The following is a 21,317-nucleotide window of genomic DNA, read 5'->3' as shown; positions in this document are numbered from 1 at the left end:
TCAGGGGCAAGCAGCGCCCGTCACCAAGTGCATTTAACCCTCAGTAGTGTGGTTGGTCAAGCTATCACACCAAGTGCATTTAACCAGCAATAGTCTGTTCATTTTTTGGCCATATACTAAATCAGGGGCAAGCTGCGCCCGTCACCAAGTGCATTTAACCAGCAATAGTCTGTTCATTTTTTGGCCATATACTACATCAGGGGCAAGCTGCGCCCGTCACCAAGTGCATTTAACCCTCAGTAGTGTGGTTGGTCAAGCTATCACACCAAGTGCATTTAACCAGCAATAGTCTGTTCATTTTTTGGCCATATACTAAATCAGGGGCAAGCTGCGCCCGTCACCAAGTGCATTTAACCAGCAATAGTCTGTTCATTTTTTGGCCATATACTACATCAGGGGCAAGCTGCGCCCGTCACCAAGTGCATTTAACCCTCAGTAGTGTGGTTGGTCAAGCTATCACACCAAGTGCATTTAACCAGCAATAGTCTGTTCATTTTTTGGCCATATACTAAATCAGGGGCAAGCTGCACCCGTCACCAAGTGCATTTAACCAGCAATAGTCTGTTCATTTTTTGGCCATATACTACATCAGGGGCAAGCTGCGCCCGTCACCAAGTGCATTTAACCCTCAGTAGTGTGGTTCGCCAAGCTGTGACACCAAGTGCATTTAACCAGCAATAGTCTGTTCATTTTTTGGCCATATACTACATCAGGGGCAAGCTGCGCCCGTCACCAAGTGCCAAGTGCATTTAACCAGCAATAGTGTGGTTATTTTTTGGCCATATCCCAGTCTAATTCTGTCACTAAATCCATACCGGTCACCCAGCGCCTAAATACTAGGCCTCAAATTTATATCCCGCTAAATCTCTCGTTACCGCTGTCCTGTTGTGGCTGGGAAAGTTATTTAGTGTCCGTCAAAGCACATTTTTTGTTCTGGGTTGAAGTACAATTCCCAATTTAGCAATTTCATAATTTAGTGGTTCCTACTATATCAGAGCTATTTGAAATCTATCCCTAAAAGGGTATATAATATTCAAGGTGCACATAGGGTCATTCAGAATAACTTCACACACACGCTACTGTGCATTTCCAAGTCTAATTCTGTCGCTAAATCCATACCGGTCACCCAGCGCCTAAATACTAGGCCTCAAATTTATATCCCGCTGAATTTGAATACAATACATTGGGCCAAATAATATTTTTGTTGTTGTGGTGAACCATAACAATGAGAAAAACATCTAGTAAGGGACGCGGACGTGGACATGGTCGTGGTGGTGTTAGTGGACCCTCTGGTGCTGGGAGAGGACGTGGCCGTTCTGCCACATCCACACGTCCTAGTGTACCAACTACCTCAGGTCCCAGTAGCCGCCAGAATTTAAAGCGATATATGGTGGGGCCCAATGCCGTTCTAAGGATGGTAAGGCCTGAGCAGGTACAGGCATTAGTCAATTGGGTGGCCGACAGTGGATCCAGCACGTTCACATTATCTCCCACCCAGTCTTCTGCAGAAAGCGCACAGATGGCGCCTGAAAACCAACCCCATCAGTCTGTCACATCACCCCCATGCATACCAGGGAAACTGTCTCAGCCTCAAGTTATGCAGCAGTCTCTTATGCTGTTTGAAGACTCTGCTGGCAGGGTTTCCCAAGGGCATCCACCTAGCCCTTCCCCAACGGTGAAAGATATAGAATGCACTGACTCACAACCACTTATGTTTCCTGATGATGAGGACATGGGAATACCACCTCAGCATGACTCTGATGATGACGAAACACAGGTGCCAACTGCTGCGTCTTTCTGCAGTGTGCAGACTGAACAGGAGGTCAGGGATCAAGACTGGGTGGAAGACGATGCAGGGGATGATGAGGTCCTAGACCCCACATGGAATGAAGGTCGTGCCACTGACTTTCACAGTTCGGAGGAAGAGGCAGTGGTGAGACCGAGCCAACAGAGTAGCAAAAGAGGGAGCAGTGGGCAAAAGCAGAACACCCGCCGCCAAGAGACTCCGCCTGCTACTGCCCGCCGCCATCTGGGACCGAGCACCCCAAAGGCAGCTTCAAGGAGTTCCCTGGCATGGCACTTCTTCAAACAATGTGCTGACGACAAGACCCGAGTGGTTTGCACGCTGTGCCATCAGAGCCTTAAGCGAGGCATTAACGTTCTGAACCTGAGCACAACCTGCATGACCAGGCACCTGCAGTGGAGTAAACACCTTAAAACCAAGGAAGTCACTCAGGCTCCCCCTGCTACCTCTTCTGCTGCTGCCGCCTCGGCCTCTTCTGCTGCTGCCGCCTCGGCCTCTTCCTCCGCCTCTGGAGGAACGTTGGCACCTGCCGCCCAGCAAACAGGGGATGTACCACCAACACCACCACCACCACCTCCATCACCAAGCGTCTCAACCATGTCACACGGCAGCGTTCAGCTCTCCATCTCACAAACATTTGAGAGAAAGCGTAAATTCCCACCTAGCCACCCTCGATCCCTGGCCCTGAATGCCAGCATTTCTAAACTACTGGCCTATGAAATGCTGTCATTTAGGCTGGTGGACACAGACAGCTTCAAACAGCTCATGTCGCTTGCTGTCCCACAGTATGTTGTTCCCAGCCGCCACTACTTCTCCAAGAGAGCCGTGCCTTCCCTGCACAACCAAGTATCCGATAAAATCAAGTGTGCACTGCGCAACGCCATCTGTGGCAAGGTCCACCTAACCACAGATACGTGGACCAGTAAGCACGGCCAGGGACGCTATATCTCCCTAACTGCACACTGGGTAAATGTAGTGGCAGCTGGGCCCCAGGCGGAGAGCTGTTTGGCGCACGTCCTTCCGCCGCCAAGGATCGCAGGGCAACATTCTTTGCCTCCTGTTGCCACCTCCTCCTTCTCGGCTTCCTCCTCCTCTTCTTCCACCTGCTCATCCAGTCAGCCACACACCTTCACCACCAACTTCAGCACAGCCCGGGGTAAACGTCAGCAGGCCATTCTGAAACTCATATGTTTGGGGGACAGGCCCCACACCGCACAGGAGTTGTGGCGGGGTATAGAACAACAGACCGACGAGTGGTTGCTGCCGGTGAGCCTCAAGCCCGGCCTGGTGGTGTGCGATAATGGGCGAAATCTCGTTGCAGCTCTGGGACTAGCCAATTTGACGCACATCCCTTGCTTGGCGCCTGTGCTGAATTTGGTGGTGCAGAAGTTCATTCACAACTACCCCGACATGTCAGAGCTGCTGCATAAAGTGCGGGCCGTCTGTCGCGCTTCCGGCGTTCACATCCTGCTCGCCTGTCTGCGCTACAGCGTAACTTCGGCCTTCCCGCTCACCGCCTCATATGCGACGTGCCCACCAGGTGGAACTCCACCTTGCACATGCTGGACAGACTGTGCGAGCAGCAGCAGGCCATAGTGGAGTTTCAGCTGCAGCACGCACGGGTCAGTCGCACTACAGAACAGCACCACTTCACCACCAATGACTGGGCCTCCATGCGAGACCTGTGTGCCCTGTTGCGCTGTTTCGAGTACTCCACCAACATGGCCAGTGGCGATGACGCCGTTATCAGCGTTACAATACCACTTCTATGTCTCCTTGAGAAAACACTTAGGGCGATGATGCAAGAGGAGGTGGCCCAGGAGGAGGAGGAGGAAGAGGGGTCATTTTTAGCACTTTCAGGCCAGTCTCTTCGAAGTGACTCAGAGGGAGGTTTTTGGCAACAGCAGAGGCCAGGTACAAATGTGGCCAGACAGGGCCCACTACTGGAGGACGAGGAGGACGAGGATGAGGAGGAGGTGGAGGAGGATGAGGATGAAGCATGGTCACAGCGGGGTGGCACCCAACGCAGCTCGGGTCCATCACTGGTGCGTGGCTGGGGGGAAAGGCAGGACGATGACGATACGCCTCCCACAGAGGACAGCTTGTCCTTACCCCTGGGCAGCCTGGCACACATGAGCGACTACATGCTGCAGTGCCTGCGCAACGACAGCAGAGTTGCCCACATTTTAACCTGTGCGGACTACTGGGTTGCCACCCTGCTGGATCCACGCTACAAAGACAATGTGCCCACCTTACTTCCTGCACTGGAGCGTGATAGGAAGATGCGCGAGTACAAGCGCACGTTGGTAGACGCGCTACTGAGAGCATTCCCAAATGTCACAGGGGAACAAGTGGAAGCCGAAGGCCAAGGCAGAGGAGGAGCAAGAGGTCGCCAAGGCAGCTGTGTCAATGCCAGCTCCTTTGAGGGCAGGGTTAGCATGGCAGAGATGTGGAAAACTTTTGTCAACACGCCACAGCTAACTGCACCACCACCTGATACGCAACGTGTTAGCAGGAGGCAACATTTCACTAACATGATGGAACAGTACGTGTGCACACCCCTCCACGTACTGACTGATGGTTCGGCCCCATTCAACTTCTGGGTCTCTAAATTGTCCACGTGGCCAGAGCTAGCCTTTTATGCCTTGGAGGTGCTGGCCTGCCCGGCGGCCAGCGTTTTGTCTGAACGTGTATTCAGCACGGCAGGGGGCGTCATTACAGACAAACGCAGCCGCCTGTCTACAGCCAATGTGGACAAGCTGACGTTCATAAAAATGAACCAGGCATGGATCCCACAGGATCTGTCCGTCCCTTGTCCAGATTAGACATTAACTACCTCCCCTTAACCATATATTATTGGACTCCAGGGCACTTCCTCATTCAATCCTATTTTTATTTTCATTTTACCATTATATTGCGAGGCTACCCAAAGTTGAATGAACCTCTCCTGTGTCTGGGTGCCGGGGCCTAAATATATGCCAATGGACTGTTCCAATGTTGGGTGACGTGAAGCCTGATTCTCTGCTATGACATGCAGAATGATTCTCTGCTGACATGAAGACAGATTCTCTGTTACGGGACCTCTCTCCTCTGCCTGTGTGCTGGGCCTAAATATATGCCAATGGACTGTTGCAGTGGTGGCTGACGTGAAGCCTCATTCTCTGCTATGACATGCAGACTAATTCTCTGCTGACATGAAGACAGATTCTCTGTTACGGGACCTCTCTCCTCTGCCTGTGTGCTGGGCCTAAATATATGCCAATGGACTGTTGCAGTGGTGGCTGACGTGAAGCCTCATTCTCTGCTATGACATGCAGACTGATTCTCTGCTGACATGAAGACAGATTCTCTGTTACGGGACCTCCCTCCTCTGCCTGGGTGCTGGGCCTAAATATATGCCAATGGACTGTTGCAGTGGTGGCTGACGTGAAGCCTCATTCTCTGCTATGACATGCAGACTGATTCTCTGCTGACATGAAGACAGATTCTCTGTTACGGGACCTCCCTCCTCTGCCTGGGTGCTGGGCCTAAATATATGCCAATGGACTGTTGCAGTGGTGGCTGACGTGAAGCCTCATTCTCTGCTATGACATGCAGACTAATTCTCTGCTGACATGAAGCCAGATTCTCTGTTACGGGACCTCTCTCCTCTGCCTGGGTGCTGGGCCTAAATTTATGAAAATGGACTCTTACAGTGGTGGGTGACGTGAAGCCAGATTCTCTGCTATGGGACCTCTCTCCAATTGATTTTGGTTAATTTTTATTTATTTAATTTTTATTTTAATTCATTTCCCTATCCACATTTGTTTGCAGGGGATTTACCTACATGTTGCTGCCTTTTGCAGCCCTCTAGCTCTTTCCTGGGCTGTTTTACAGCCTTTTTAGTGCCGAAAAGTTCAGGTCCCCATTGACTTCAATGGGGTTCGGGTTCAGGACGAAGTTCGGATCGGGTTCGGATCCCGAACCCGAACATTTCCGGGATGTTCGGCCGAACTTCTCGAACTCGAACATCCAGGTGTTCGCTCAACTCTAGTAGTGACGGCTTGGGACTTTCCACCTTGGCTCAGAACAAGCCATCAATTCTCTGAAATGTACAGAGTCCACCACATGGAAAGGGAGGGACTTTAGTACCAGCAACTTGGCCAGGAGCACTTTCAGCTTCTGCGCTGTTGGATGTTGTTTTTTTTCCAATTGCTTCGGTGATCGATTGCTGGCTAAAAGCATAACTAGGAGGAGCATCAGGATCAGTAGACGATGGGAAGAAAAGTCCCTTCTGCTGAACTGTTGGAGTCTTGACTGCTGGAGAAAGAAGTTTAGGCTGCTGGGAGATGTGTTAATCTGTATCACTACATCAGCTCCACGGTTTTCTCTGGCCACTTTATGGTGACGCTACATGTGTTGACACAATATTTGCACCCTGGCCGCGCTTCACCTCCTGGCCACAGATCCTACATATGGCCACGCTGATGTTCTCAACTGACTTAATGAAAAATTCACACATCGGCAAGTATGGCATTTCACCCCCACCACTTCATGCAGATATCCTTCCATAGCTGTTATGAAGCCAGGCACCGTTAGTTGTTTCTGGACAGGTAGGCTCCTGAGTAGCAGATGGTCTACCCCAGTCATGTTTGGCTCCAGATCTCACACTGCTGCCACCCTATTAGTTCATGGCCATGCTTGCACCTCACTGGCTCTGCTGCATGCTGCCACCTTGCCCCTGTCTCATGGGCAAGCTTCTACCCTAACCCCCTGATAATGATGATAAAGAGTAAGCCCCCTCTTCCCTGGCTCCTATATGCAGTTGGCTACATCACCATCTACTACTGTCTGCTTGTCACTTATGTGACCCTCACCAGTCTTATGGCTGCATCCCTGACCACTGGCAACACCTGCTCCCACATGACTGTCATCATCACAACATGCATGCCTACAGGAGGGAGCAACAGACCTCTTCTCTAAATCTGGGCTGGCCATTAGCTGTTGACTGTCCTCAATAACATCTTCCTTGCTGAAAAGCAGAGCAGTGCTGGCAGCATACATTTCTTGCCGAGCAAAAGAAGCAGCAAAGGAAGGGGGCTGGTTCAGAACAGGTAAGGGCACAGAGCTTGTTCCTGGACCATGCCAACTAAGGGTGGTGTCAGAAGAAACCATTGAGTCCTGGTTGTGAGTATCTGATGTCAGTTGATATGATGTTGAAGACCAAGTCAACCATTCCAGGACAGCAGGGTTGGCTGTGGAAACATGACCGATGGATGACAGTGGCAGCTCTGGCCTGTTGGTGCACTGCTGCTACCAGTCCCCCCCCCCCCCCCTCCTTCTGCTGGCTCCAGAAACATTTTTGCATTCCTTTGGAGGGCCTTGGCAACTATCTTTTGGACATACTGTACTGTAACACTAACTGTATAGTATATGTAAAATATTTTATTCATTGTCAATATTAACACCCCGCTAATAGTTAAGGTAGACAGGTTATTTACCCGAATTTGAGAATCAAGGTCTAATTGAATTATTTATCTAGTTAACAAGGTGAACACCCCTATAACCATAAAAGTAGACAGGTCATTTACTCCAATTTGAGAATCAAGGTCTAATGGAATTGTTTATCTATTTAACAAGATGGACATCTCAATAACAGTAGAACTAGATAGCTTATTCAAGCCAATTTGAGAATCAATGCATAATATAATAACTTTTCTATTAAACAAGTGGACCCTCCAATAACAGTAGAATTAGACCGCTTATTCTACTGTTATTCTACTGTTATTCAACTATTATTGGAGTAGAATAACAGTAGAATAAGCTGTCTAATTCTACTGTTATTGAAGTAGTGTCAGTATGGGATCTGCGTCTCCACAGCAGGGTGGCAGATCGCTGTCTACACATTGCAGCACTATGGGTCCCAGTACTGGCTTACCTTGTAGGAGACGCAGGTGCCCGCCAGCATACCGCCGCATCCGTCCTCTTTACCAGGTGTCATCTGATGAGCTATAGCACGCGCTCGCGCACCTCTCCCTTTCTTATAGGAGTAGGCAGCTGGTTCCTGATTACCATCCCCACCCGGAGGCGGGACTATTTTGTATTTAAGGCAGCTACACTCATCATTAAGTGCCCAAGCGTGGTTGTTGTACCTCTTGACTCCCGCTGAAGCATTCCACTGTGTCTGTTTATTGGATTTCCTGGATTCTGACCTCCGCTTCATTTGACTTCGCATCTGCCTGCTGTCTGTTTATTGGACCACCAGGATTATAGACCTCTGCACTGCCTAACAACGAGACCGCTTATATCTGCACTGCCTGATTACGCATCTGTCCATCTCCTCCTGTAAGTCTGCCTGGATCCAGACCCTGCGCTGCCTATGAGACTGCTTATATCTGCATGCTACAGCTTTGTGTTGCCTGTATCTGTCAAGTGACTTTTGAATACTGTCTGCCAGTAAAGACCATCTGTTCCTTTATTCTGCCTTTGTTGGACTCTGTTACACTACTGCAGGTAGCTGCATTCAAGGTAACAGGTGCAGACACCAGGGTCCTGTCTCTGAGAGTCAGCAGTCAGCAATATTGGACTAATTCCAGTCCTCTATCAGCTGACACAGAGGATCCACATTTCCTGCGCTGTCCCTGCAGACTCCCTATGTTCTTCCTGCGATCTCGATACACTGTCTCTGCACTGTCCCTATCCAATATTCCCAAATTAAAATCTTTTAGCAATACTGTCCCTAGCGTTTCTCATGTCTCTTCCTATGCTAACCTCAGAGTGAAAAGGCAGAGACCACGTGATATGAGGCTTTTAAAGGCTTGTGACATCACAGGGGCTGGCTACCTGCTCATTGGCTGTCTGCACGGCATTATGAATGATCTCACATTTCTGAGCTTTTTACTTTGACTTTGGAACATGTGTAGCTGCCATGTTAGGGAATAAATATTCCGTTACCACGAAGCATGAGGAAACTCAAATTTGTTGCAAATCAAAACTTTCCTAAACTTCGTATCGAATTACACTTTGGATGCTTCGATTCACTCAAGACTAATAAAGACAGATATAATCTGCATATTTATACACATTGTCCCTGATTTACCAAGCCTTGACTCCAGAATTCTGGCTTTAAAAAGTTGCAACATTATTTGCTTTTGAGACTTTTTTCATTCACTTGCACAAAATGTTTTAAACTTTTTGCATTCCTACACCACTCATTTCAGTTTTGAAATGTAGGTGGATAAGTGGTTGTGTTTAGCTATGTTAATCAGTTTCCCTCCAGATTTATTATTGTCATTGAGACTTTTTTTTTAAAAAAGTCACAAAAAAGTCGTAATCTCACTCCAGTAGGAGGTGGAATAAAAAAAACTAGAGGAGCTTTTCTAGACAAAAGTGTTAGGTTTAAGGATGAGACAGATTTATCAAACAACATACATAAGTACATAAAATGCACCAATGCAAACTCAAGCTTCAGATATTACCCTCATGATAAATGTTCTATTGTCTTATACACCGCTGGGGCTCATTTATTAATACCAGCGTTTTTCACATTGGTATTAAGTTTCTTTCTAAGCTATTTTCCATGCCAAAAACTGGTGTGGAAAATGACGAATAAGACGGGCCTGCTGGCCAACTCACTTTTCCACTCATGCCAAGTCCCCTTTTCTCGACCTGTCAGAAAAGTAGTGTAAGCGGGAAAAAGACACAGATTTTACCGCAAAATGGCAAGTGACAAAATCTATGCCACTTATATCTGGTAATAAATTACCCCCCAATGTATTTTTTTTAGCATTATCACCAATCAGGGTATTTTCATCTTAGATAACTTTTCCATATTCATAGGATATGCCCTTCATTTCTAACATATGCAGGTTCTACCTCTGGCACCTGCTCCTGCTGTATCTCCTAAAAGGAGGGACTGCACCCCTGGTCCCACTTGTTGAGGTAGCCTCTTGCCACTGCATCTTAATACAGACTGACCACCAGAAAGGCACACCGAAAACACGTGTTGGGGTTGGCATCATCCAGGTTTGAGCAGCGCACGATGAATAATAGGTGGTTTATGTTGTTGTTACTCAGCCAACTGGATATTTATATGCACTTGCACTTTATGTTTATGTACGTTTCTTGGTATGATCCTTAAATATATAGTGCCCTGTATGTCTCCTCACCAGTGATGCTGCCATCTTTTTCCTGGATTGTTTTTTTTTATATTTTTATCATGTGATAAAATTACATAAATATTATTATTGTCTGGCTTTTTTTTATAGGTTTTATTAGAGATTGAACAAAGGCTGTGCGTGGGATGCATCTGTGCCACCACCTCTCAGTTCAATCACCACCTGCATGCCCCATCCAGTGCCTGCCTCAAAAGGCAGTACCTGTCTTCTGGAAATAGGTGCTAAATCCCAGAGGTAGGACTAACATCAACCAGACATTTACCCTTTGGATATGCCATAAACAACTAAGATATAAATATCCCTTTAAATGACCCCTGCTCTGTGACATTATTGTGTGCTTTAATCCTCTGTGAAATCGCTGTTTTATGATGCCTGTGCTGTGACTACACTACATGCATTATTACTTAGCTCTGTTATCACTTTGTATTTTTAAACCACACAGATTAATTACCAGTGGTTCGAAATCTGTCACGAGGATCTTATATCCATTAGGACAATCTATGTAGCCTACAGGGAGGAAAATCCTCCCTACTGGGCGAGGAGAAAACTCCTGCCCGCCAGACGAGGAACATCAAAGTTGCTTAGCAATAACAGCTATGCCTATTGTGAAGGTATATTTCACCATGAGTCATATGTACATTTAGTGATTGTGTCTCTGATAATACATTTTCTGTCAGCACAATCAGTGAATATCAAAGTTAAGCATCAGTTTTATCTATTCGTCATTTAAACTAGTCCAATATCCTTATTAGCTATGAGCAAAGTGAGCATCGGATCCTAGTTTAAAACTTCTGATTAATGCTGTACAGAGATCCGTCTCTGTACAGTATTAAAATGTGCGTGGTGACATTATCGCAGGCACTTTGGCAGGTCCTACTGAATGAAGATAGAAGTATCTGTGATGATGTCACCACGCTCACCAAATGGTGAGCACCGTGATCTCATTGCAGGTCCTGCTAGATAGTAGACACTGAGGCGGCGCGATCAAGTGGATGAGGTGAGTAGTTTTTTTTAACCCCTAAATTTCCATATTCTTTTGAATTCTGTCTTAAGAATGCTATTATTTTCTGCTATAGCCATGTTATAATGGAAAATATTAAAGTGAAGTTCAGGTCCCTATTGACTTCAATGGGGTCCAGGTTTCGGGTCAAGTTTGGGTCCCGAACCCGAACTTTGACCTGAAGTTCGGCCGAACCAGCCGAACAGCTACAGGTTTGCTCATCCCTATTCACTAATAATCAGAATTGCTTGGAAACAAATGGATAATAATAATAATTGGACAGTGTTAAAGCCGTTAAAAAAGGGTTTAGTTACATTGCACTATGCGCTATACCCATGTAAATTATTATATTTATTATGCCAGTTCTGTTACATCATTGTGTGAATAAGTCCTGTGCTGCAACACCACTGAGAAGTATGTGAAGAACGGCAAGATGAGATCACAGCACAGGCATAATCCACACATTTGTATCACACCATAGGAATGATGTGCATTGTAAAGTTACAGTACAAAAAAAAAAGACTATGATGATGTCATAGCACTGGAAAAATCAACAGGATAATAAAGTAAGGTGACAATGTACAAAACAATGCCAAGCACAAAAATAATCAGAGTAATGTAACAGAGCCAGCTGCAATACATGATAATGTCACACATAATACAAATAGTGACATCACAAAGCAAAAATAATGTCAACAATTATTTTATATCAGATCATTCGAAGCATAATAGACAACTTGTCAAGATGGAAAGTATTACCTGATATTAGTTTTGGACTGGAAAAAATTAACAAAACTAAAAGTGAAATACACCCCGTCTATGGTTGCATGAAGTGCTACCTAAGTTGAGTATGTTATAGACTTGATGAGAATTCAATCACAGAATCAGAAAAATGAAAATGAAATTTAATCTTGAAATTAATCTTAAAAATCAATTTGTCTCATCTGCGACGGGCTGTCCATGCAGCCGAAAATGCTCCTCCTGCCACTTGACTGACAGGCCCCGACATCTTGGCAGGCCCTTACAATCTCGCGCCTGCACAACTGTTCTGAGTAGTGGCCAAAAGTGCAGAGGCTACCCTAAAATGCGGCTCATATGCAGTTGCAATACATCAAAATAGCTGACCCTATCTGGGTAAAGGTGTACTGACAATAGCCTGATTGGCTCAGAACCTATCTTGACCCAGATATAGTGTCTGATTTAAACATAGCTTTTAATGATTGTATTAAAACTTCTACGTGAGCCAAAACAAAAAGGTTAAAAAAAAAACAGTTCCCTGTTTGTGATGCCGTCTGTCTTTATTATTAATTAGCTTGTCACTGGTTGGGATGTGTACTCTCCCTCCTGTGATCACACACTGAATGAAGACATTTGTTGCAATGGCCAGTTACTTCACTGGCACCTGGTATGACACCAATAATTCAAAGTACTAATGACTAGTGGTAACACTGCTGAAAGTTAGGTATACATACACAGGAACCTAAAACCTAACAACTGCCCCCTGACATGTTTCACCAGCTAAACTGGCTTTATCAGGAATATTGGGCAACATTGACCTCAGACACTATAACTAGTTCAAGATAGGTTATCAGCCAATCAGGCTTCTGTTAGTATTGTTATTCATATGCAGTTGCTGCTCCAGTAATGGAAGGAGAGCCACACAGGTAGAGATGTCCATTTCAGTCAGTCAAGTGGAAGGAGGAGCATTTTCAGCTGTAAGGACAGCCCCTCGCAGGTGTAGAACTTTGGCTGATGAAATGAATGAATTCATGACAATTGATACGCTCATCCATAATGGACACAAACAAAGCTCAAAGGACCTCACTGACTAAAAATGAGGTCAGTTGGGTTCTGTCATGGTATCCTACTTTTTACTGGAAGAAATAGTGCTGCATAGTGCACCATTTTTTATAATTACTATATGGAGTCTCCACCACATCTGTTGTTATGGCATCAAAACAATAAATGGGACTAGCCAGAGTACCTTTCTTTCTCTCTCTGGTGTTTAGCAAATGAGTCCCAATGTACACTAAAGCAGGAGACATACAAGATTATTTTATTTAGATTTATTTATTAAACATGGCAAAAAGCCCATGTTAATAAACTTTGCTTGTCATTGCTGTAGAGATGCTGGAGTCACTTGCTATAAAAGAAAAATGCTAATTTTGGAACTAAATGTAAAAACTGCAAACACATTCAGGGAAAAAATATTCTGCAAGAAATCACACAGCTCTGTGTCATGTTGTATAAAAGGGATTTATTGAAACTCCTGTTCTCTACAGAGATATTCTGTGAATTTTCTGATCTGTAAATTTCTCTTATTTCCCATTACGAAACAGTAGTCATGCCATATATGACAACTGAACCCTAAACAAGGATCAATCTTTAATATAGAGCTTGTCTCATCTCTGACCGTAATATAACATGTACTGTAGCTGCTGCAATTAAACACTGAAGTGGTTAAAACAAATTTAAGTGGGATATGTGAAGACAATCTTGGAAGTAAAAAGAACTTTGGCTCAGTGGTTAGCCCTAGGTTAAAATTTTACCAAAGTCAACATCTGCAGAAAGTTTGTATGTTCTTCCCCTTTTTGTTTGGGTTCCTTTTGGTACTTTCATTTCCTCCCACATAAAAAAAAACACATACTAATAGGTTATTTTGGAATTTAGATTGTGATGAACCCTTGTATGTTGCTGCAGAATATGTTGGCTCTATGAAAAATTTATAGAAAATAAGAACATGAAATTGCAATGTACCTGTGTAGCTTTGCTGTAGCTAATAAAGGGTTGCCTGATTTAGGAAATACAACATATCTGGATATTTTCTACAAAAATTTCATAATTCAACCTGAATTATTCAAAAAGCTTTGATTCTAATGATCCCAGATGTTGAGTAATTTAATTTGTGAGAGAGTGGCAACTTGGGCACTTTCAATTCTGGTCAAATTCATTCGGACTTGAGTTGATTCAGACCCAAATCGTATTTTAAGAAAGCTGTTTATTTCTACTTTCTATCACAAAAGAAGCGGGTTGCATTAGTAGAAAAAAAATATGTCAAAACTTACCGGATAGTATAAAGAAAATGCCAGACACAAAAGCCAGTATTGTCCTCTGAGGTCGGATGTGTCCAATGTTGCTGATGACAAAGGCAGTAAACACAAGAAAAAGGCTGACCATGGGAAATGGTGTAGCACTACGGATGGTCTCTGCACAAAAGATAAGACACAATCTGTAAACAGAGCAATGCTTTTAGGTTTGCTTAACACATTCACTGAGGAACAAATGGTTAAACCTACATTTAAACAAGATTAATTTAATTTAATTTAAGTTACAGATATTCAGAAAAATAATGTATATCATACTTGTGTCAATTTTCTCTTTCGGCCACCAACAATTGTTAGACATAACAACACTGTTCAAGACAGATATAACTTTGTCATAAAGAAATAACCTAGACTTCTATTATTTTATAGTCATCAAAATTTGTTTTACCTGGATCTCACTAGAATACACAGGATTAGATTGCAGTCAGAATTTAATGACTGTGCAACAATACATATCAAATATATAATGCACTGTAATAAAAAGCAATGGTGTACATACCATAAAAGTAGACAATTTAACTGCACCTTTGGAGAAAGGGCCAAAACCTGGTATATCCCTTACCATTTGCTATTGGGTGTCAATAACCTGTAGAGAACCAGCTCTCTCCACAGGAATTATTGTACATGCTTAGCAAGCACAAGGATGGAAATTGGTCAATGGATCATGGAAAGGATGATGTAGTAAACAAAGAGCGGAGTCTTTTGTGCTAGATAGAAACATGTTTCTATGGGGTGCCCTGTTTTCTAAGTGCATCGAATATAATTTGAGATGTCTTATCCCATTCTACCAATAGTGCCAACTATTTTTGAATCTTGATTTATAATACAATTGATATGCAAAAAAACTAATATTTGATCATTACTGTATACTAACTAGTTTAATAACTTGGTTCCCAATTAATGGAATTTTTACAGCGTTTCTTTTGTTTTCATTATTTTGGTTTCAATATTTAGATTTAAAGCTTCTATAACTGAATTTTTAACCTAATTTTTATCAGAAAAATGATAATGCCCAATAACTAAAACAGAATAAAAAAACAGGAGAGGAGATGTATTATTACTGTCAAACTTAGCTTCAATCTAGATCAGGCAGACAGAAGATAAACTAAGATGGACCTTGTTTGACATCTTGGCAGACATGTTAGACTCCTTGGTTGTCCTTTGTTAATTTTGACACAATTTGCTGCTTTTTCTAAGTTGCACTTTTTTCAATGCACTTTTTAAAATTGTCTATTGAGGTGCATAAAGCATGATAATGTGTTGAAACGCATGTAACTAGTTGTTTTACACAATTTGATGCCGAGTTCTAGATATGCTATAAATGTCCAGGTGGGACAACTCTTTTCAGTCACACACATTGTACATAACATTATTTTCCTTACAGGGGATATACCATAATACAGCTTTGACAATTCCTCATAATCTCCACATTACTATTGCTACATCTAACCTCTTTTGCAGAAAAGATGAAAACCAACCTATGTATGTATCTTAATAAATTAGAATATCATCAAAAATTTATTTACTTCAGTAATTCAATAAAAAAAAGTGAAACTCATAAATAGGTTCATTACATACAGGTATGATCTATTTCAAGTGTTTATTTATTTTAAAGTTGATGATTATGGCTGACAGCTAGAGATGAATAAAATTTAAAAATAAGATTCAGCAACTTCGCCAAAGTTAACCAAAAAAATCAAATTGTAGTTGTATACAGTTGCAAGAAAAAGTATGTGAACTCTTTGGAATGATATGGATTTCTGCACAAATTGGTCATAAAATGTGATCTGATCTTCATCTAAGTCACAACAATAGACAATCACAGTCTGCTTATACTAATAACACACAAATAATTAAATGTTACCATGTTTTTATTGAACACACCATGTAAACATTCACAGTGCAGGTGGAAAAAGTATGTAAACCCCTAGACTAATGACATCTCCAAGAGCTAATTGGAGTGAGGTGTCAGCCAACTGGAGTCTAATCAATGAGATGAGATTGGAGGTGTTGGTTACAGCTGCCCTGCCCTATAAAAAACACACACCGGTTCTGGGTTTGCTTTTCACAAGAAACATTGCCTGATGTGAATGATGCCTCGCACAAAAGAGCTCTCAGAAGACCTACAATTAAGAATTGTTGACTTGCATAAAGCTGGAAAGGGTTATAAAAGTATCTCCAAAAACCTTGATATTCATTAGTCCATGGTAAGACAAATTGTCTATAAATGGAGAAAGTTCAGCACTGCTGCTACGCTCCCTAAGAAACACACAACACTATGTGTGGAGAAAAAGAGGCACAGCACACCAACATCAAAACCTCATCCCAACTGTGAAGTATGGTGGTGGGGGCATCATGGTTTGTGGCTGCTTTGCTGCGTCAGGACCTGGACGGATTGCTATCATCGAAGGAAAAATGAATTCACAATTTTATCAAGACATTTTGCAGGAGAACTTAAGACCATCTGTCCACCAGCTGAAGCTCAATAGAAGATGGGTGTTGCAGCAGGGCAACAACCCAAAGCGTAGAAGTAAATCAACAACAGAGTGGCTTAAACAGAAGAAACTACGCCTTCTGGAGAGGCCCAGTCAGAGTCCTGACCTCAACCTGATTGAGATCCTGTGGCATGACCACAAGAAAGCGATTTACACTAGACATCCCAAGAATATTGCTGAACAGAAACAGTTCTGTAAAGAGGAATGGTCAAGAGTTACTCCTGACCATTGTGCACGTCTGATCTGCAACTACAGGAAACATTTGGTTTAAGTTATTGCTGCCCAAGGAGGTTCAAACAGTTATTAAATCCAAGGGTTCACATACTTTTTCCACCAGCACTGTGAATGTTTACATAGTGTGTAGAGATGTCGCGAACATAAAATTTTCCATTTGCGAACGCAAATGTCTACAAATGTTCGAGAACCGCCATTGACTTCTATAGGCAGGCGAATTTTAAAAACACAGGGACTCTTTCTGGCCACAATAGTGAAGGAAAAGTTGTTTCAAGGGGACTAACACCTGGACTGTGGCATGCCGGAGGGGGATCCATGGCAAAACTCCCATGGAAAATTACATAGTTGACGCAGAGTTGGATTTTAATCCATAAAGGGCATAGATCACCTAACAATCCAATTTTTTTTGAACAACGTGGTTTAAACATCCAGTGTGTGTATACGATCAGGTATGATGTTGTATCGATCAGGTAGTGTAGTGGTTATGCCCGCTTCACAGACATTGACAGACCAAACTCCCCTTTTAATGCACCGCAAACAGTCCATTTGCCCAACCGCGAACTTCCCATTTGCACAAGGTTGGATACCAAGCTAGCCATGTCCTGTTGATGTAATTGAAGGTTTCTTCCTCCACCCAGCCACATACAACACCAAGGGTCCCGGAAAGGTGAATTGAATTGATTTTTCGAATGGGGAGATGGTTAAAAAAACACTGGCTCCCTCCTCTTTGTTTGAATCCACGTTCACTGCGTCTGTGCCTAGCAATTCACTGTCCCACCCGATATGAGTGCTATTTTCTATAGTTCTCTCTTCTCATCAGTTTTATCCCTGTTATGTCCCCAATCTGGGGTCCATTTATTAAATGGATTTTTCGAACAGGGAGATGGTTAAAAAAACGCAGGCTCCCTCCCCTTTGTTTGAATCCACGCCACGATCACTGCGTCTGCGCCGTGCAATTTACTGTCCCACCCGATATGAGTGGTATTCCCTGTAGTTCTCTCTTCTCATCAGTTTAATCCCTGTTACGTCCCCAATCTGGGGTCCATTTATTAAATAGATTTTTCAAACGGGGGAATGGTTAAAAAATTGCTGGCTCCCTCCCCTTTGTTTGAATCCACGCCACGGTCACTGCGTCTGCGCCGTGTCATTTTATTGTCACACCCGATATGAGTGGTATTTTCTGTAGTACTATTCTCATCAGTTTAAGACCTGTTACGTGACATCACCAATCTGGGGTCCATTTATTAAATAGATTTTTCGAACGGGGAGATGGTTAAAAAAACGCTCGCTGCCTCCCCTTTGTTTGAATCCACGCCATGGTCACTGCGTCTGCGCCGTGCAATTTACTGTCACACCCAATATTAGTGCTATTTTCTGTAGTACTATTCTCATCAGTTTAATCCCTGTTACGTCCCATATCAGGGTGGGATTGCCTTTTGTGAAAAAAAAATTTAGGCCGGGTACCTTCGACTGCCTTCACAGTGACAGACCAAACTCTGATACACCAAACTGAATTGATTTTAGGAACCGGGAGATGGAAAAAGCAGCTTGGTCGGTCCTGTTACTCCCAAGTTGGGGCACTGCGCGTGCATGGAGCAATGTGCTGTGACACCCTATATGAGTGGTGTCTTAACTAGTACTATTCCTATCAGTTTAATCCCTGTTACGTCCCCTATCTGGGGACGTGTGTCGAATTGATTAACCATTGTCGAATTAACGAACCATAACGACATCCTGGAATAATTTAGTTCTGAGCTTTGTACTTGATTTGTATTGGAATTGATGGGGATTTTTTTAATTGTCTGCATTATTTCTAATAAACTATTAAGAGACTATATTATGATTTTTTTTTATTTTATGTATTAAAAACCCACCCATACAACTTAAAAAAATAAAATACATTTTTTTTTAGTTTTTTCTATGAAAAAACATCCAGCCGTCCCGATCGCTTTTGGTCTGATCATAATGAAGCAACGGCCTTATCATCTGGGGTGTGGCAAAATTGCCAACACACTCATAGAGGTGATGATCGCTTCATTGTGATACGCAAGCCCCTTCACCACAACAAGGTAACGATCACGAAAGGGGAATTGACACTTGTATGTGCCTTTTTTTTTTTTTTTTTTTTTTTGCAGCCATAATGCAGCACCAGAGGCCAGAAAAATTAGGCATGTACACATGCCTGAAAAACAATGTTATTGTTGCAGCCGCTGTTGTAGCAGCGGCCAGAAAAATGTATGTTTTCAAGGCAGAAAGGTGACTAAAACATTGCGGCTTGAACCCTAGTTGGTGGCGGAGAATTCACGAAAGTCATCTGGTATGCAGACATTAAATACAGAAGCGTGGGGACCATTTTGAGGCCACGTATCCCCTACTGTCAGTCCCTTCGGGATCCATGCCTCATTCATCTTAATGAAGGTGAGGTAATCAACACTTTTTTGACCAAGGTGACTTCTTTTGTCAGTGACAATGCCTCCTGCTGCACTGAAGGTCCATTCTGACAGGACACTTGAAGCGGGGCAGGCCAGAAGTTCTATTGCAAACTGGGATAGCTCAGGCCACAGGTCAAGCCTGCACACCCAGTAGTCAACGGGTTCATCGCTCCTCAGAGTGTCGATATCTGCAGTTAAGGCGAGGTAGTCTGCCACCTGTCGGTCGATTTGTTCTCTAAGGCTGGATCCCGAAGGGCTGTGGCGATGTGTAGGACTGAAAAAGCTCACAATGTCCTCCATCAACAACACATCTGTAAAGCGTCTTGTCCTTGCCGCCGTGGTCGTGGTAGGAGGAGGATTACTTTCACCTCTTCCCCAGTTAGATTCCCGTTGTGCTGTGACATCCCCCTTATAAGCTGTGTAAAGCATATTTTTTTGTTTGGTTGTGAACTGCTGCATCCTTTCTGACTTCCGGTAATTTGGTAACATTTCCGCCACTTTCTGCTTATACCGGGGGTCTAGTAGCGTGGCCACCCAGTACAGGTCGTTCTCCTTCATCCTTTTTATACGAGGGTCCCTCAACAGACATGACAGCATGAAAGACCCCATTTGCACAAGGTTGGATGCCGAGCTACTCATTTCCCGTTCCTCCTCCTCACTAATGTCATTGACGGTCTGTTCTTCCCTCCAGCCACGTAAAACACCACGGGTCCCAGAAAGGTGACAACAATGAGCACCCTGGGATGCCTGCTGTGGTTGGTGTTCCTCCTCCTCAAAGCTACATTCCTCCTCTGACTCCTCTTCCTCATACTCCTCTTGCAGCGTTGCCGCAGGTCCGGCAAGCGATGATGACAATGTGGTTTCTGGTGGTGATGGTGACCACAACTCTTCCTCTTCCTCTTCACGCTCATCTACAGCCTGATCCAGCACTCTTCGCAGGGCATGCTCCAGGAAGAAAACAAATGGAAGGAGGTCGCTTTTGGTGCCTTTGGTGCGACTGACTAGGTTTGTCACCTCCTCAAAAGAACGCATGAGCCTACAGGCATTGCGCAGGAGCGTCCAGTAACGTGGCAAAAAAATTCCCAGCTCCGCAGAGGCTGTCCTAGCACCCCGGTCATACAAATACTCGTTGACGGCTGTTTCTTGTTGGAGCAGGCGGTCGAACATTAGGAGTGTTGAATTCCAACGTGTCAGGCTGTCGCAAATGAAGCGCCTCACTGGCATGTTGTTTCGGCGCTGAATGTCTGAAAAGTGCGCCATGGCCGTGTAGGAACGCCTGAAATGGCCACACACCTTCCTGGCCTGCTTGAGGACGTCCTGTAAGCCTGGGTACTTAGACAAAAAGCGTTGTACGATGATATTCAACACATGTGCCATGCACGGCACATGTGACAACTTGCCCAAATTCAATGCCGCCAACAAATTGCTTCCATTGTCACACACCACTTTCCCGATCTCCAGTTGGTGCAGGGTCAGCCACTGATCCACCTGTGCGTTCAGGGCGGACAGGAGTGCTGGTCTGGTGTGGCTCTCTGCTTTCAGGCAAGTCAACCCCAAGACAGCGTGACACTGTTGTATCCGGGATGTGGAATAGCCCCTGGGGAGCTGGGGGGATTCAGTTGATGTGCAGCCAGACGCCGTAACAGAAGAGGACTCAGCCGAGGAGGTTATGGAAGAGGATGGAGTAGGAGGAGTAGAGGAGGTGGCAGTAGGCCTGCCTACAAGTTGTGGTGGTGACACCAACTCCGCTGCAGAGCCACGCATTCCATGCTTGGCAGCCGTCAGCAGGTTGACCCAATGTGCAGTGTAGGTGATATACCTGCCCTGACCGTGCTTTGCAGACCAGGTATCAGTGGTCAGATGGACCCATGCCCAACACTGTATGCCAGAGATGCCATGACTTCCTTTTCAATCACTGAGTAGAGGTTTGGGATTGCCTTATTAGAAAAAAATATTTTGTCCGGGTACCTTCCGCTGTGGTGTCCCAATAGCGACAAATTTTTTGAAGGCCTCAGACTCCACCAGCTGGTATGGTAAAAGCTGGCGGGCTAAGAGTTCCGTCAAGCCAGCTGTCAGACGCCGGGCAAGGTGG

At 44.3% G+C, this 21,317-nt stretch overlaps 1 protein-coding gene across 2 annotated transcripts in view; it reads right to left on the bottom strand.

The window, feature by feature from the left end:
• Positions 1–21,317, bottom strand: part of CACNG7 (calcium voltage-gated channel auxiliary subunit gamma 7) — a 62,143-nt gene that overhangs the window by 20,354 nt on the left and 20,472 nt on the right. For both annotated transcript variants that reach the window (XM_044278078.1, XM_044278077.1), the window contains exon 3: positions 14,026–14,166. In XM_044278078.1, coding sequence (XP_044134013.1) covers positions 14,026–14,166 — 141 coding nt within the window. The remainder of the gene's footprint in view (positions 1–14,025; positions 14,167–21,317) is intronic.

The sequence above is a fragment of the Bufo gargarizans genome, chromosome 2, assembly GCF_014858855.1.
Source record: "Bufo gargarizans isolate SCDJY-AF-19 chromosome 2, ASM1485885v1, whole genome shotgun sequence".
NCBI lineage: Eukaryota > Metazoa > Chordata > Amphibia > Anura > Bufonidae > Bufo > Bufo gargarizans.
The sequence above is the reverse complement of the archived record's forward strand: the minus strand, read 5'-3'. Positions and strand labels throughout refer to the sequence as shown.